The sequence below is a fragment of the Emys orbicularis genome, chromosome 9 (assembly GCF_028017835.1).
Source record: "Emys orbicularis isolate rEmyOrb1 chromosome 9, rEmyOrb1.hap1, whole genome shotgun sequence".
NCBI classification, from domain to species: domain Eukaryota; kingdom Metazoa; phylum Chordata; order Testudines; family Emydidae; genus Emys; species Emys orbicularis.
This window is the reverse complement of record NC_088691.1, coordinates 99919691-99937404: the sequence shown is the minus strand read 5'-3', so window position 1 is coordinate 99937404 and position 17714 is coordinate 99919691. Positions and strand designations below refer to the sequence as shown.

Sequence of the window (17714 nt, the reverse complement as noted above, 5' to 3'; positions counted from 1 at the left end):
AGAAAAGGGCAACAAAAATGATTAGGGGTATAGAACGTCTGCTGTATGAGGAGAGATTAATAAGGCTGGGACTTTTCAGCTTGGAAAAGAGACGACTGGGGGGGGGGGATATGATAGAGGTCTATAAAATCATGACTGGTGTGGAGAAAGTAAATAAGGAAGTGTTATTTACTCCTCATAACACAAGAACTAGGGGTCACCTAATGAAATTAATAGGCAGTAGATTTAAAACAAACGGAAGTATTTTTTCACACAGCACAGTCAGTCTGCGGAATTCCTTGCCAGAGGATGTTGTGAAGGCCAAGACTATCACAGGGTTCAAAAAATAACTAGATAAATTCATGGAGGATAGGTCCATCAATGGTGTCCGTAGCCTCTGTTTGCCAGAAGCTGGGAATGGGTGACAGGGGATGGATCACCTGATGATTCCCTGTTCTGTTCATTCCCTCTGGGGCACCTGGCATTGGCCATTGTTGGAAGACAGGATCCTGGGTTAGATGAACCTTTGGTCTGACCCAGTATGGCCGTTCTTGTGTTACATTCTCACAGGGAAGCAGCCAAAGCCCCTGAGCTCACATCCCACTCACCTTGTGTCCCTTCTGGCCTGGGCCACCGCGTCCCCCCAGTCCTGTTACTTGGGCAGGCAGCAGCATCACCCCTACTCAGGCGTGGTGGGGTAGCCAATGGAGGCCCTGCTCCATGTCCTGGCATGTGGCCCAGTCTTTGCTGGGTGCAGCTGCTGTGGCCTTGGCTCAGGCATCCACCTCCACGCCCAGCCTCGCTGTGACAGCAGAAGAATGCCCCTTATTTTCACAGGGAGCCTGGGCAAGGGTGAAGGTCAGCTGGCATCGGCAGGGCCCCAGCTGCTCCTTGCATGGGCAGTGTGAGAGTTCAGCCAAAGGCTGTTCTCTTGCTGGCGAGTGCCACCCCCTACTTCCTTCCTCTGCAGGACTCCCCTCTGGTCCCAGGCCCAGCTAATGGGCTGATCCTTGTAAAGCGTTCTCACCTTAGCCCCTTCTACAAACTCGGAAATCTACTGCCCTCTCTGGACGGCTCAGCTCCCTTCACTAGCAATGCGTGTGCCAGCTCACGTGCTGATTGCTTCACCCTCTCTCCCCACAGGCTGAGCAGCTACCAAGCCAGCAAGAGCTGTGCCAAGGTATGTGTTTATCACTTGCTTTAGGAGCAGCAGCTTCCAATTCAGCTCCGGGCACCCCCGGCCCCTCTGCTTCACCCCGGCATGTGGGTTAGTTCCCTGCTACCGGACCCTGGTTGGCATTTGCTAACTCACCCGGCTCGTGCCATGGGATTGGCTGCTTTGGTACAGTTTTGCTCAGTCATACTGATAAGTGCAGCCAGCCAATCTCCTTGCTCTCAGTGCCAGCTGCCCTGGGCATGGCCACGTGAACTCAGCCACTGCTCTGCCTGTGGAATCACTGCTTAATTTAACTCTGGCAAGTCATTCTCATCTCAGCCCTGTCCCCACCCTGCTTGCTACCCCAGCTCCTCGGCTCCTGTACACCTCCCCTGTCTCCGCTCCTTTGTTCCCAAAACCAGCTAATCCTTCTGTTAAAGAAATGTGAAAATCCAGCTGATGGCAGGAGTGCTGGGCATCAACAGCCACGGAACAAGCAATTCCGTAGTTTGTCAGAACCTTTCCCCTCTAATCTCAGATTGTGAGCCCCCTGGGGCTGGGGGTTGGGGTCTTTTCTCTGTTCTGCAAAGCAGCCATCGGTTGCTATATAGCTAAGAGACTGGTAGAGATGACCAAATCGCCTGGGAGCTGTACCCCCTCCCCCACCAAGGTACACCAGGAAGGCCAGTTTACATAAGGAAGAACAGGGGAGATTATTCTGGACTGGATTGGTTTCAATTCACAAATCACCGTCCCTCCACCAGTGGGGACTCCTGACTCAAAGAGCCCCCCCAAGATGGGCACATACGGATTGTTAAACTCCTCTGTTCTCTATTTGTACAGCACCGAGCACAGAACAGCCCTGGCGCCTGACTCGTGGTTTTAGGCACTACAGTAATGATCCCAGACCAAACAAACCTATGGAGTTTGCCCACATTATCAAAGACTCCAGATCTTAGAATGCAATACTCCAATGTGACCTGAAGGGGGCCTTTGTATGCTGGGACAAGTTGGTTCTGCATTGCATGCTGGGACTGGTAGTTTCTGTGTCTACTCCTCCATGTTACAGAGGCATGGTGGCTGCCATCTGCTTTATTTTAGGCAGATTAGGCATTAACCAATTGCCAATGTAGGTGTCCCCCCCGCCTGGCCCCCCCAAATGAGAAAAGTTTGGACATGAGCTGAGCGGTCCTGTGAGATGATGTGTCTAGAGCAGAAGATTGGGTGTCAGGACTCCTGGGTTCTATTCACAAATGACTATGAGGAATGTTTTCATTGCTTTCTGTGTTCCCTCCTCTGTTAAATGGGCTGATAATAGTGTCTTCAGAAGGTGTGGGAGAGGCTCTGGCCACCTTCTTAGGGCTAGAATCTGGCTGCATCTTTGACCTGTCCTCCTTTTCCATCCTCTCCCTTGCTCTGTGCCCCCTCCCCCCCAGCTTTATGCTGTCCCAAAGCCTATTTTCCAAGCCACCATGTTTGCTAAGGAGTGTGCATGAAGTGAGTCACTGCCCAATATTATGGATGCAAACGGGTCAGGCCTCACCGGCTACCCATCAGGTCTGTTCTCTCCCTCCTTGTTGCTTCACGTCTGTGGGATCAATGGTTCTCAGACAGGCTGTGGATCAGTGGTGGGCCAGGTGGGTCCTCGCTCCTCACTTCCACATACTGAATCCCCTTAGAAGATAAAGCTACATAAGTAGTTTCCTGTTACTTTTCCATGTGAGCAACTGTAAAGACCATCATGACATTATGGGTTCATGAATGGGACGGAGGTAACCAGAACTGGGACGGGGGTAGCTTAGCATGATTGTGAGAGGAGAGAAGTGTCCACGACAATGTTTGGCAGCCCCCGATCTAATACACGTAACAATCTGTTCCGCCTTGTATTTAGCTGTGATGCTCTGATTACCTTTCCCAGACCTGCAGAAGAGCTCTGTGAAGCTCAAAAGCGTGGCTCTTCCACCAACAGAAGTGCATAGAGTGTCATGCCTGAGGAGATGTATGTGGGAAGATGGAGGTGCTGGGTGCCAGCCTTTAGGTGGGATGAGATGTATGAGTGGTAAAAGGGCAGGATGCCAGACATGGATGGATGGGTGTGTGTGTTGTGGGGGTTGGTGGTAGGCAGCATCATGCTGGGGAATGTGTGTGTCATTGTGTCTAGGGTGCCAGGGTTGGGGGGAGGCACAGAGTGCCAGGCCTAGGATGTGCATGTGTGGGGGAGAGGGCGTCAGACTCAAGAGTGTGGGCAGGGTACCAAGCCTTGGGGTGTATCGGGGGCAGAGAGCCAGGTCTGGGTGGGGAGTGCTAAGCCTAGGGGGAAGTGTGTGTGTGGCCTTGGGGGAGTGATAAACCATGGGGAAAGTGTGGGGGGTGGGTGCTAAGCCTAGGCGGAGGTGGGGGGCAGGTGCTAAACCTAGGGGGAGATGTGTGTGGAATAGGTGCAAGGCCTGGGGCAGTGCTAAACCTAAGGGGAGGTGTTAGGGTTGACAACTTTCTACTCACACAAAACTGAACACCCTTGCCCCGCCCCTCCTGAGGCCCTGCCCTTTATCCAAGGCTCCGCCCTCGCTCACTCCATCCCCCTCCCTCTGTTGCTTGCTCTCCCCACCCTCACTCACTTGCTCACTTTTACCAGGCTGGCTCAAGGGGTTGGGGTGTGGGCTCTGGGGTGGGGCCAGGGATGAGGGATTTGGGGTACAGGAGGGGGCTCCGGACTAGGGCTGTGGGGTTTGGAGTATGGGAGGGGGCTCCAGGCTGAGGCAGGGGGTTGGGGCATGTCAGGGATGCAAGCTCCAGGCAGCGCTTACCTCAAGCATCTCCTGGAAGCAGCAGCATGTCCCCTCTCCGGCTCCTACGTGGAGGCGTGGCCAGGCCGCTCTGCGCACTGCCTTGTCCGCAGGCGCTGCCCCCACAGCGCCCATTGTCCACGGTTTCCAGCCAATGGGAGCTGTAGAGCTGGTTCGTGGGGTGGGGGAGTTTGTGGAGCCCCCTGGCTGCCCCTACATGGAGGAGCTGGAGGGGGGGGACATGCCACTGCTTCCGGGAGCTGCACGGAGCCACAGCAGGCAGAGAGCCTACCTTAGCCCCGCTAGGGTGACCAGACACCAAATGAGAAAAATCGGGACAGAGGGTGGGGGGGTAATAGGAGCCTATATAAGAAAAAGACCCAAAAATCGGGACAGTCCCTATAAAATCAGGACATCTGGTCACCCTAAGCCCCGCTGCGCCGTCAACCAGACCTTTAACGGCCTGGTCAGTGGTGCTGACTGGAGCCGCCAGGGTGTTCTGGTAGAAAACCGGACCCCGGCAAGCCCAGGAAGTGTGTGCGGGGGGCACTGTGCCAAACCTAGGACGTGTGTGGGGGCAAGTGCCAGACAGGGGATACTAAACCCTGGAGAGGTGCGTGTGGGGGAGGGTGACAAGTCGGGGCAGGGTGCCTGGAGCACCCCTGCTTCCCACACCTCACACGTGCTTGTCACATGTAAGCGGGAAGGTAGGAACCGGAAGTGCGTCGTATCACGTGAACGCCGCTAATGACCAAGGGCACTGGTTGACGGCAGGTCACATGATAAAGGTTCTGTTGTGGTCCGAGTCACATGACTGAAATGCCGGGCTCCCCGGAAGGGGCGGGCAGGAGGTCACATGACACGGGTCCCGCAGCGGGTGGGGAGGGGCGCAGCTCGGCCTCAGCCGGCCCCGCCCCCTCCTCCGCCCCGTGACCGGCCTGGCCCCGCCCCTCCCCGCGGAGCGGCTCCGGAAATGGTCGTGCTGGGCTGCGCTGCGGCTGCGTCGGGCCGCTCGGACTGAAGGAGACTGAAGGTAACGGGGGCCGGGGCGGGCCGGCCGGGCGGCGCCGCCTCCCTCCGCCATGCCGGGGCGGGAGCGGGGCCCGAGCAATCCGCCGCCATCCGCCCCCGGGGGAGCCCGGCCCCGCCGCCCCAGGGCCCCGCGCCGCCCGCCCCGGCCCCGCGCCTGCCCGGCCCATGTGCGCCGGCCCGGCCACCACGTGGGGAGGGGGGTCGCTGCCCGGGCCGGCCCGGCCGCATGGAGCCCCCGGCGGCCGCGCGCGGCTGGGGGGTGGGGGGAGCGGCCCTGCGCGGGCCTAGGGCTCGGCCTAGAAGGGCAGAGACCGGGATCTCGCTCCTTCCGCCCCGGCCCCGCTGTCTCCGGCTCCGCAGGGCCTGATCCGCCGCCCGGATGTCCCCCCCCCCCCCCACACAACATATGGGGCCTGATCTCTCCCCCCAGCCCTCCCCCCTGCGATCGTCCAATTTCCCGCACCGCTTCTGTGGGGCCTGCGGGCCCCCGCCCCACCGTCCACACGCAGATTCGTAGGCCCTGGTTTGCCTCCCGATCCCAAATCTCCGAAATTCCTCAGTCCACCCCAGTATCTACACGGCCTGATTTATCTCTCTGCTGTCTATAACGCCTGATCCCAGCTGCCCCTTGGAAAGGCCCGTTGTCTATAGGGCCTGAACCGCCCTCCCCCCCTTATGGTGTCTATACGGTCTTAACGCACTTCGCCCGCTTCCCCCTTCCACCCCCGCTGCCTATAGGGCTTGAGTGCATCCATTTCCTTCCCAAATTCCTGCCGTCTATAGGCCCGGAGTGTACCTCCTGCCTCCGTGTGGTACGTATATGCCCGTATGGGATGCCACGTCTGTGTCTCCCCTCCCTCCCCAAATGCCTGGTGCGTATAATGGCCTGAGCCCCCGGCGCCCCCTCCCACACACACAATGCCTAGCGTCTCTCTGCTATAGGGGCCTGAGCGCACCCACCCACCTGACCCCTCCCCTTAAATATCCGGCGTCTATAGGGGCCTGAATGGGCCTCTCTAGCCCCCTCCCCCATGCCTGGCCCCTCCCCCAATGCCTTTATCCAGGACCTAGCGGCGGCCCCCACGTGCTCTCGGCTCCCCCCGTCCGTAGGCCCAGCCCCGGCCTCTCCCAAGCCGGTGTCTAGGCCCGGCCCCCACGTGTCCCCGCTGCCCGGCTTCCTTCCATCAGGCCCGGGCACGATCTGCGGCGCCGGCTCTGGCTTCCCTCCCCCCGCGTCCGTAGTGCGGAGGCGCCGGCTCCCGCTAGGGCCTCTCCCGGGAAGCGATGGCCGCCGCCGGGAGTGACACGTGTCCTTGGCAGAGGCCGCCGCCGGCCTTGGGAGCGGCGCGGGCCGGCTAGGGCCTTCCCTCGGCTCCGTGCGCTGGTGCGGGGGGGCGATCTGCGCCGCCGGCCCCAGCCCCGACCGGAGTGGGCGGCCCAGTGCTGCCCGGGCGAGTGGGAGGGGGCGCCTGTTGGGGGGAGCGGGCTCTGGGGCCCCCCGAGGAGCCTGTTCTCGGGTGGGGTCCCCGTGCCCCTGGGAGGGGGGTATGTCCCCACGCCTGCCTGTTGCATATGGCAATGCAGGTTCTGGGGTCCCTCTGCCCTGGTGGTGGTGACTGGTGAGGTGCCCCACAGCTCATATGCCTGGGTCCTACGTGCTTCTGCCTCATCTTTGCTGGATACATCATGTTGTGCTCACTGAGCGCTTGTGAGCCATACGCAGCGCGCTGCTCCCCTAAAGCCTCTGGACTGTGGCCAGGGGGAGTTCAAAGCCGGGCTTCCCGGGGGGATATTTACCCTTCTCCTGTCTGTGTTTTGCTCCATAAACCCAGTTGTGTCTCAGACGTTTTCCTGGGCACGGGCGCGCTCCTGTATCAAAGCAGAGCGAAAAAAATAGGGATTCTTGCTGCCCTGCTTTCCGATCCCTTGGTTTGTGGGGTGTGCATGTTTTCCAGGGAGGGGGGGCAGTGTCTGAAGTTGTGAGCGGGGAATGTCCTCTGGTCTGATCTCTGCAGCTATGTATGCGGGGTAGCAGGGGCTCATTTATTCTGTGACCTCTCGTGAGAACAGTCTTGGGGCTGCGACAAACACCGTTGAAGGGGACTTAATGTGAAATTGGCATTGAGGGCTCCCTGTTTACCCTCTCCGTGACTCCAGGTCAAAAGGGCTCAGTTTACAAGTAAAGTCACTGCCCTGCAGCTTCTTCCTGGCATCTGAGAAGGGAACTAGATCCCTCGGACTGGGGCACAAGGTTGGTGTGTACCATTAGCATCTGTGGAGCCCCATGCCACTTATTGCATTTCAGTAACAGTTCTGTTACGGCCGGACCGGAATCCAGTTTCTCTCCTGCAGCTGGACTGGTCCTACAGGGCTTACGGGAGAGACAAGCACCAGAATAAAATTGGCCCCTAAAGTGGTCGCCTCTGACTCTGCTACGCCCAGGAGGCGGCGCTGTAGAGTAGGGAGGGACCATTGTTCCGTAGGCCTGTTCCTGACTCGCTCTGCTGGGCTCGGAGCTGCAGAAGGGGCTGCAGGGGAAGAACCAGGGTGAATGGTGCCCCCGCCCCTTCTCATCCAGAACATCCCCATCCCCCCCAATCCCTGTGTAACCTCTTCTCTAAGATGGTGGCTGTGCCGTTCCTCCCCCGTTTCACTCTGGTCCAATGGGCACGGCAATGCCAGGGATGTGCTACCTGCAGGAGCAGCCCAAGCACTATCCTCTGCCAGGAACAGAGAGAGGAGACGCACATTGCTTCCTCCCCCCACCCCCAACAGTGGCTCCTGGTTCCTGCTTGTGGAGGAGCAGAGAGACACTGAGTTCACGCTAATTTGGCTCTGCTGCTCTAAGAAGCAGAGGTGGGGCCCAGATGCTGCCATCCTCCTCTGTGGGAGTCTGTTGGGGATGAGGGGCAGGGTTCCCATGCCAGTCCTCCCCTCCCCCAGTCTAGAATAAGCACAGGAAGGGTTAGTCCCAAAAGCTCCCGGGGGGGGGGAACTTGTGGTGGGCAGAGTGTGATCAGGACTCTGGGCAAACCGGCCTCTTCACAAAAGTGCTGTGGGCCTCAGTTATTTCTGCTCAAAGTCAGCACCTCCAGTGCCATGCTAGGGTGTTGGGTTCAGCACCAGTTCTTAACGTGCCCCCCCAGCTTCTCTTTGGAGGTCTCCAGCCAGGCCTGACTCTGCTTGCTTTGGGATCTGATGCAATCCCCGCCCCTGTTGACTAGGTTAATACTCTGCCTCTCTTCCATTATATTTCAGACATTGGGGTCATATATTAGCCACTTCAAATAGCTGGGCTGTAAACTGGAGAGCAAGCTGTTTGCCTCGCTACTAATTGCATATTGGGTGGTTGTTACAAAGAAGGTTAACGCCTTCCCTCTCATCCAAGTGGCAGCAGAGCGATTTTCAGGTGAACCTAGCAGACAATTAAAATAACTACCTAAGGAGCCGGATGTTTTTCTGCCTCCCCTTAGGAAGTGCTCGGCAAGCTCCAGCTATTGATCCCACACAGGGGGTTGCTTTCTCGAATGTCTGGCTGACCTGGCTCAGGTTAGGGGAGGAGATTGGCTTATTAAGAGCTGCTGGTGGGTTTGGCACTGTATGGAGCAGGGAATTCAGCCCTGGCCTCCAGGAGTTCCCAGTCTAAATGAGACTGAGCACGCAGGGTAGCCCTGATCTAGTGGGGAGCAGAGGGTGGGGTTGGAGCAGGCAGTGGGGTGGATCTGAGCACCTGCTAATGCTAGGCAGTCCAGACGGAGGAATGATATGGCTGCAGCAGCCTTGCTCCTCTATCCTCACCCCTAGTGACTCCAGAGCAAGCAGGAGAACGCAGTGATGCTCCGGTGTGGGGCATCTGTGGAAGAGATAGAAACCCTTTGTAATTCCTCATGCCTCTCAGGGATCCCAGGCAGAGTCACTGGGGGGGGGGGGGCGGCTTAAGGGCCTGGTTTAAATCTCAAACCTGCGACAGGGCAGGAAGGTTCTGAGTAAGGGAGAACTTCTCCCAGTTCTGCCGGAGTGGGTGGGTAGGAGCCCCCTGATCAGCAAAGATTTGTGAGGACTCTGAAGATGTGGATGCCCTGGGATCTAGCTAGTTTGTAAATATTTTGCTGTCTGTCCAATAGGGATGTAAAAGGTTAAGCGGTTAACCGGTAAGCACTAGACTTACGGTCAACTGATCTTAACTGTTAACCCTGGCGGCCCTGCGCTGGCTGGGCTGCAACCGCAGCCCCCACCATGCCAGACCAGCCGGAGCGACCTCCGTTAACTGGTTAAACCATATAATTTTACTCGGTTAACTTTTTAAACTGAGATTTACATCCCTACTGTCCAGTGCTCTGCCCAGTGGGGCCCTGATCCTGCTGGAAACATGGGGGGCACTAGAGTACAACGAACCCTAACGCGGCCACGTCTAGTTCTGCCCAGGTACAGCTGTTAATGAGCCGTGGCTGGGATGCTGATCAGGCAGGGTCAACGGGGCCATGTCGCTGGGGCTGCGTCACCCTGAAGCTGGCGTGGCCCATTGTGCACAGCACTTCACAGGCAAGTAGGACGCTGTCCTTGCCCAGAGAAGCTTGCCTTGTCATAAAATCAAGGGCTGACAAACAGTCCCACACCCCAGGATGGGGGAGGAGAGCTTGAGGGATGGACACCAGTTCTGCAGGCTGCTGCTTACACTGGGGTGGATTTTGAACGTCTGTATTGATGAGGGGGTGGTGGTTGTGCTCCTCACCGGAGGAGCCAAGGGGCCTGGCTGCTTGAGCTGACCACTGAGCCGGCCTATTCCCTGGCCTGCCACCCTGGTTCAGTCTCAGCAGTGCCCTTTATCTCCCCCTGTGGATGGGGTTTTAACCTGCTAGGCCCAGGGGATCTGCGCCCTTGGCCCATCTTTGGGGTAGGCGAGGACAAGCTGGCAGTGTTAGGGCTGGTCTCTGGACATAACTTTTGAGGTGTTTGTTTAAAGTGGAAGGCTGGTCTAATCACTGTTGGGCTGACAGAGACCTTGAGTGGCTAAAGCTTTCGTGTGTGCGTGAGAACCTGACCGGGAGGCGGGGGGAGCATCTTCCCTCCCCTCCCCCCCCGAGTGCTCAGGATGCCACGCCCTGAGCACAATTCTGGTGTCTCCCTAGCATACGGCAGGGCCCGCTGCCTAGAGACCCCTAGCTGTTCCATGAGCCTGCCTGCGATGGCCTGCAGCTTGGAGCTCTCACAGTGCTCCACGAGGTGGGGTCCCCAAGTGCAGAGCAGTGGGCATCCTCCTCCCACTGCCCCGACCTGGCATTGGGAGTGGGCCCGCCAGGTTGGATTAGCATTACACAGTCTAGCATCACCAGCTGCCGGGAACAGCCACTGGCCATTGTAAGGTGGCTTCTGGCCTCAGGGACATGGTCCTCTACTGAATGTGGGCTTTCAGGGTCCCAGGAGCCTCTCTGCTGTGGGGAAGGTGAGGTGATAGTGCCCCACGTTCCATAAATACCCAAGCCCGGGCTTAGCAAGGCCAAGGAATTTGCACCCTGGTCTGTAGGGGAGGCGGGTGTGGTTTAGAGGCCTGAGTGCGGTGGTAGGGGGTGTCCAGGCTCTCTGTCTAGTCCTGTTTCCCCACCTGTGAGATGGGAGGGTCAGGGCCACGTAAAGGCCTTGGCTACTGAAGGGTTAAGTCTCCCTGCATCTGTGGGGAGGGGCCTGCACAGTGGGGGGAGGGGGAGTGCCCATTTTGTGATTTCTTACCCCCCCCTCCCTCCCCAAATGATTCTTCTTGGGGGTTTGCCTCTGGCAGATGTCTGCAGGCTGCCGCTGGGCCCCTCTCTGGTGAGCTAGACTCTGCCCTCCCAAGGCAGGCCCTCAGCCCCGGGGCACTTACATCCTCCCGGTGGCCTGGTCCCAGAGCTGAGGGCGGGAACCTGAGGTGGGGATAGGGGGAGTCTCCCCAGCACCATATGGAATGGTCCGGTGCCCACCCTGCTCCGTGGCATATGCAGCCCCAAATTGCATTGGGCTTTTTGCAACCCTGTCCTATTGCAAACTCCCCCCTGATGTGCTGTGCCCCTCCCCCCACTCCTGCTCCCCAGCTGCCTGTCTCCCAGGTGGCATTGGTGCTGTTTCCTGCCCCTCTGCACCATCCTCCCCCATTTAGTGTCACCTGCGCATTTTCGTTACCGGGCTGCCTTCCAGCCCCCCCTCCCCCCCCCCCCCCCCCGCAGCTCCCAAGGGAGGAGGGTGATGCTGCTGCACTGCCCCCTGCGGACCCTCCCTCTCCTCTCGGAGGGCAGAGGTGTTTGGGGGGGTCCTTGGTTTGCCGGAGCAGACTGCTGGGGGGAAAAGCCTGGGTGGAGCTCTGGTGGAATCGCGCAGCGTCTGTCTGACTCCAGCCTGCGTGAGTGCCGTTGGCACAGGTGGGTGTCTGGTTGCTTTGCATGGCGAGGGGAGAGGCAGGGCAGGGAGCGCCTGGCGTGGGGCTCGGCTCCTCGCCTGCCTGCCTGCCGGGGAGCGTGTGCAGCACGAGTGACTCATGCATGGAGACGGGTTTCTCTGACTGGTTTGGGCAGTGCTGAGGCCGCATGGCTCTGCCTGTGGGTGGGGTTTCGGATGCTCCCTGGCTCCTCAGTCTGTCTCTCCCTCTCGGTGTCTCTGCACTGCAGCAGACTCTGCGATCTGACACTGGCAGCTCCTGGCATGTTCCCGTTCTCCCTGGGGTGGGGGTGGGGGGCTCTCCCCTGCCTTGCCCATGTTTGGCTCACCCGGCCCTCCCCATCGCTGGCGGGCAGGTTTGCAGGCTGATTTTCCTCTCTCTTGAAGTCAGTCGGATGAAAGGTCTCTACAGACCCGCTCAGCCTGCCCAGGTTTTTCCCGGGCAAGGCAGGGGTGAGTATTCTTCTCTCTCCTGTGTGTGTGTGTCCGTGTGTGTGGCCGGGGTGGCAGTGGGGGGTTCCCTACGTGGTGCTGTAATGATCACTGTGTACACGCCAGGCTGGCCGGGTAGGGTGTTCTGACTCTCCGTGGGGAGTGGCCGGTGCTCTGTCTGGCTGCAGTGTGGATCAGAGCTGTGTTGGGGAGAGGCCTGCGAGAGGTGGGCTCCCCCATTCCTGGGGGGTGAGGGGTGTCACTGCACAGTCAGGAACTTCTCAGAGCTCCAAAGTCTCTCCCCCTTTCTTGAGTAACTTGCTGGTGTTATCCCAAAAGAATATTACAATTGCCCCAAGCTCGGTGTTCCCCTGGGAAGGGCTGAGAGCCTGGGTATGTGCTCCAGGCACCCTGCCAGGCTGCAGGGGAGGGGCCCAGAGCAGAGAGCCATGTCCTGGGCACTTGGCTTCCGCCCTGGATAGGTGGAGGAGGGGAGTTAGAGAGTGCTGGTCGGTCCCATCCAGCACCCTCTTTCCTGAGGTCTCGAGTAGGATTGTTGCTGTGTCATGTTTTCCAGGGCTGCGTCCAGGCTGGGGTTGGCAGCTGCTGAGTTCTGAGCTCTGGGCACGTCCTGGGCTGGGGTGAGCTGGTCAGCGCTGTGGGGTGCTGGGTCAGGGTGTTTGCCAGTGGCCGGGAGGCAGCCTCTGAAATACCAGTTCTTGGTGGGGGAGGAGGGACTACCTTTGCCAGGGGTGTTGGACCCAGTGCTGCGTGCTACGGGGCTGAGAATGGCAGTGACCTCAGTGGGCACCTCTGCCCCTCGGAAATGGTGTGCAGATCCCCAAACCCAGGCACCCCGGGGCCACCCCCAGCCCACTCTGCAGCCAGCCTTCTCAAGTTAGCCTTGAGTGGGTTCTTTGTCACGCAGGGTGCCCATGCATGGTGCTTGGGCCTGCTCACCCACCTGCTTCTGGCCATGCAGGTCCTGCTCTGCAGGGCTTTGGTGCTGACTCCTGGGGGAGGCTGGGCTCTTCCTGGCCCCTTTGCTCATCCTAGGCAGGCAGCAAGGACCTGGCTGCTTTTAAAAGCCCCTGGACGGCAGCGGTTGAAAGGCTCCTGAAATGCAGTGGGACTCCAGGGGTCAGAGCTGAGAGCAGTGGGGAGGATGCAGGAAACGCAGGGCCCATGGACTGGGCCTGCAGCTCTTTTCCCCCCTTATGTGACCCAGGCTGTTGTGGGATCCTGCCCCCTCTGGGGGGACTGGCCGTGATTCCCAGGGGCGCTGGGAGAGGGTCTGGAGGTGGTGGATTTCCCCTGCGCAGAGATGGCCGCCCCCTGGTCTGCATTGGCTGTGTCTCCCCCATGCCTGGAATGCTGACTCTGAGCATCAGGTTACAGCGAGAGCCAGGCTGTTTGTTTGGCTTGGATGGTTGGGGAAGGTTCCCTGGCAGGGCTGGCCCGGGCCGCCTCCTGCCTCTGGCTGGGCACCTTCGTGTGGCGGTGCTGGGCTCCAGCGGGGTTCAATGGTCTTCTCTCTGCGCCCGGGGAAGGAGGCTGGGGCTCCCCATGCTCTGTCACTGTGGCCTTTGCACTGTAACCAAGGGGGAGGGGAAGCAGCCAGGGAGTCCTGGGGCAAGGCCTGTCAGCATCGGAGATGGGTCTGGGCTCTCCCTGCTGCTCTCCAGATCCGGCACCGAGCGAGAACGGGGCAGGGAATTCCCCCCCCCCCCCCCCCAGCAGACCCCTCTCTGGCTATGGGTGAGCACAGCCCTTGCTCATGGTGCCAGTCCCAGCCTTGCCCAGCAGGGAGCAGGGCAAGAACGCTGGCTATGGGGCAGCTCCCAGCAAGAATCCCTGTGATGCTGCCACGCTCTGGGGAGCCAGTTCCCAGCATGGCCTCCTTCCTCCTAGAAACATGTTTGTCTGGCCTGCGGATGCTGCGGGCAGATGGGGCAGGTAATGAGCTGGTGGGGAGCTGAGCCGGGGGGCCTGGCCTGTCCCTATTGCGTAGATGGGCCCAGGCAGGTCCCTGGAGCTGGGTTCAAGCCTAGGTCAGTGGATTCTTCACTCTTGCTGAGTTGGGGAGGCCTGGGTCCATGGGGCTCCCGACTGTCTGTGGCTAGTGGTCTCTGGAGGGAGGGGGTTGGCGTGCTGCATCCCCAAGAGAAGCTGCCACCCCCATGCCCTCTGCATGTCTGGGGGGAACCGACCCGGGCTCAGCCCTTGGGGTGTGTTATGGAGGGGTCCCTGCAGTGCTTGGACTGAGCACTAGTAAGGGTGGGGGGGCTGTAGCCGGAGGGTGGGGATTCACCCAGGTTCCAGGTGTGCGGGAATGGTGTCTCCCCCAGCTCCTAAGGACCTTAAAACTGGGAGAGTTCTCGGCTTCCCCTCCCTGTAACCAGTGATTGTGGCCTGGTCCATTCTTGGGGGGCGGGGGGCACGGCTGGGTTCCTGCTGCCTTGGGGCCTGTTTGGACTCTTCCCCAGGAGCTGTCTTTAATGACTTTGCTTTGGGGAAAACTCTTGGCTTTGTGGCACTTCCGACCTCCTGAAATGTTTGGCTGTTTCTGTTGGGGAGGGGGCTGCAGGGGAGCCCGTGCCTGGGAGTACAGGCTGCTGTGAGATATTCCCCCCCCCCTCCCTCGGTTGGTGTTACCTCAGTAGTGGGTGAGGGGCCCTTTCCAGGTACTGAGGGCACCCTGGAGCTTACTGCTGTTGGTGGGGTGGGGCAGGGGAGACAGGAGAACGTGAAGGAAGCAGGGGGAAAGGTTGAGGGAGAAGATAAATGGGGGTCCGGCCTCGCTGGTCTAGGGATGATCATTGGGCTGGGGCCTCCGGATTCTAGACCACCAGCGTCCCTGCTGAGTGGCACCCACTGAGCGCTCCTGCGGGGATCACTACCGGGAGCTCGCCCAGTGACTGCCTGTGCCTGGCTCCGGCTGTTCGAGCTGCCCCAGGGACTGTGGTGGCCAATCTCTGCCTGAAACCCCGCTGCCAAGTTGGACTGTACTGGCTAGCTGGAGTCTGAGGCTCATTTGTCCTGGCACGCAGACCCTCGGGCCCCAGGGCAGCCTGCGTGTGCTACGGACTTGCGCAGACCCAGGCTGCAAAGTCATCAGCCAGCCCCTGCCGGAGCTGCCTTTGGGGAACTCCCTGCCCTGGGCCCAGCTCCTCTCTGCCCCGCTCACCCCAGGCTCCTTGCCCCTCTACTGAGCTTGTGCTCTTTGTTTCTCTGACCGCAGATAGCGAGGGGATCCTTATGCAGCACCACATGAAATGAACAAAGCTCCACAGCCCACAGGAGGAGCCCCGACAGCCCCACACCCTGCCCCTTCTCCTGGACTTCCACAGGTAGGACCCCTCTGCATCCCCCCCCCCCCCCCCCGGCCCTTCTCTGAGGCTTCATCGGCTGGAGCATCTCCCCTCAGAGCCCTGCGTATGCCTAATCCCAGCCGTACTGCCCTCCGCTGAGATGCCTGGTTTAGCGCTCGGCTCCCTGCTGACCAGTCCTGGGGTCAGGATTGGGCTTGCCAGGTGAGGGAGGCGTGCTCAGAGCCTGGAGCCCATGGGGTGCCGGGTTATTGGCAGTGCAGTGAGTGGCCCAGCGGGGAGCGCAGTGTTACAGGTCCCTGGGGTGTGGCTTTGGGGAGCCCTGGTAGCTGCCGTGCCAACCTGCTCCTTCCTTGTCTCCCTGCAGTCGGCATTTCCACCTGGTCAGACGGCACCCGTGGTTTTTAACCCGTCGCAAGCTACACAAATGAATACGCCTTCCCAGCCTCGACAGGTAAGGGGGCACTGGGGCGGGGCCGCTGCCGGCTCTTCGGGGCCGCTGGGACTCCCGCTGCCTTCTGCCCGTCAGGCTCTCTGACGGCCAGGGGTGGTTGCTGCCTCCCAGTTGCGTGGTTCTCTGGGGTGCCAGCCTGGCTGCGCTTGGGGCCTTTGATCTGCTGCCGAGCAGGTTTTGTGGTGCTGAACTGGCCCCAGCTCTGAGTCAGGCTGGAGGGCTCCAGCGTGCCAGGCGGAGGGAGGGCAGAGCTACCCGGACCCTCCTGAGTGGGGCTCTGGCCCCGCGGTGTGTGCAGCCGTGCACGTGGAGGAGGTGGGGCTGGATGAACGTGTGCTCAGAGGGGGAGGTGGGGGCGACTGCAGGGGAGCTGTGAGGGGATGGATGGATGTCTGTCTGCCTGCCCTCCCGGCCTGCGTCTCTTTCCTTGGGGAGGGGCACATGGCGCAGAGCCGCCCCCCACCCCCTCCCAGGCCTCGCAGTCTTGTCTGAACCTGAAGTGACCTTGCTTCTTCTTTCCTCTCCCCTCGCTCTTTCCTGTCTTTAGTTTCCAGCAGGGCCTCGTGCTTTACACCAGCAGGTACTAACCCGCCCCTGCCCCCCCGCATGCCATACGGCCCCCCGGGGGTGCAGCCACATGGTGTTTGTCTGGATGCTGCAAGGAAACGGCGGGGCTAGAGGAGTGGGAGGGTGCGGGCTGCACCGAGCACTGGGGAGAACTGGTTTGGGTTAACGCAAGGAGCAGGAAGGCTTGGCAGTCTCACGTGGTGTCTTGTGGCCCAGAACCCCTGCCACATTCTCAGGCCAGTGGTGGACTCACCACGGAGAGTGGGTGATTGGATGCGCAAAGACAGTGGGTCCCGAGCGCTGGTTGAGTTGCACCAATCTCCGAGTGCGCGTGAGCCAGGAGCCCGATGCTGGGGCTCTGCAAGGCCAGACAGACAGCTGGAGTGGGGAGCCGGGGGCTTGGCTGGCCCAGTGGGCTGGGATCTCTGCTGGCCATGTGGGTGTCCCAGGGAGAGGAGAGGTGTCCTTGAGTAGGAGGCCATGGGAGTTTCACTGCAGCGTCTGTACCTTGACGTGAGTCCTGCATGAAGCTTGGAGCATGTGGCTGCTTCTCTGCTACCAGCCCCACAACCCACTCTGCCTCACAAAGCTGCTTCTGTCTGTGCCTGACCTACAGGTGGTCTCGCCTTTGCTCCTCAGATGGACTAGTCCCCTGGCAGCACCCAGGGCAGCACCCTGAGATGGCACCATGCTGTGCTGCTGCCGTAACCTCTGAGCAATCACCCTGTCCCTTACTAAAAGGGCTCCCATCTCACGCGGCGGCTGCAGGGTGAGGTGAGCCCCGTCCCTGCTCCGCTGCCAGTGCAGCGGGGGCGGGAGAGGGCAGCAGGGATGGGCAGCTTGTTGGTAACTACGGTCCCTCCCCTGACCTTTCACCTCCCTCTGCACCCCCTGGCTGTGAAGTTGGCTCCACGCCTGGTCCGACGCACTGGGGGTTCACGGGCTGGGAAACACCCTGCCGTGGGGCCGAGCGTTTCTGTGGAGGGGAGGAGCTGGGGTGGCTGGTGGCGTCCGATTCGCCTCTGGACGGTTGGAGTTGTTTGCTGGAAGAGGTGCGCTGGCCCCTGAGTCGGGGCTGCGCGTTGGCATTTCTTTCACACTAGCACTGCGTTGCCTGCCGGGAGGCCTGTGCCCTGGAGGTGCCAGCTCTGGGCTGTCTGTACTGATCAGACGCAGGCCGGAGAGGGGATGCCAGCTCTGTATGTGCTGCTTTGTCTTGGGTCAGGCCGAGGTCCGTGGTTAAGACGCGGCTTGGGCTCTGGCTGGCCTAGCAGGGCAGAGAGGCCCATTCACCACCTGCATAGTCCTGCCTCTTGATGCGTGAGTGGAGTTTGCCAGAGGGGCACCCCACAAGCTGCTGATCGTCTCTGCTTGCCCCGCCCTTTGGAGTCTGGCTGAAGGCCGGGGCGGCTTGTGCAGATGGAGAACGACATAGGGTCTGACAGGAGGAGGAGAGGGGAGTTCTAGCTCATGGGGATGGGCCCTGGTGCAGCTGCGGTCCTGAAGCTGAGGCCCATCCCAGGTCGGCTGCTGTCATCCGCCCCCCCTTTGAACTCAGGATGAGGGCCCTT

General features: G+C 60.2%; 1 protein-coding gene across 1 annotated transcript in view; it reads left to right on the top strand.

Annotated features, from left to right (window-relative positions):
• The first annotated feature begins 4873 nt into the window (after nucleotides 1-4873).
• Nucleotides 4874-17714, top strand: part of EIF4G1 (eukaryotic translation initiation factor 4 gamma 1) — a 44505-nt gene continuing 31664 nt past the window's right edge. Inside the window, exons 1-4 of the mRNA XM_065411224.1 lie at nucleotides 4874-4954; nucleotides 15035-15143; nucleotides 15490-15576; nucleotides 16124-16156. Coding sequence (XP_065267296.1) covers nucleotides 15069-15143; nucleotides 15490-15576; nucleotides 16124-16156 — 195 coding nt within the window. The 5' untranslated portion in view covers nucleotides 4874-4954; nucleotides 15035-15068. The remainder of the gene's footprint in view (nucleotides 4955-15034; nucleotides 15144-15489; nucleotides 15577-16123; nucleotides 16157-17714) is intronic.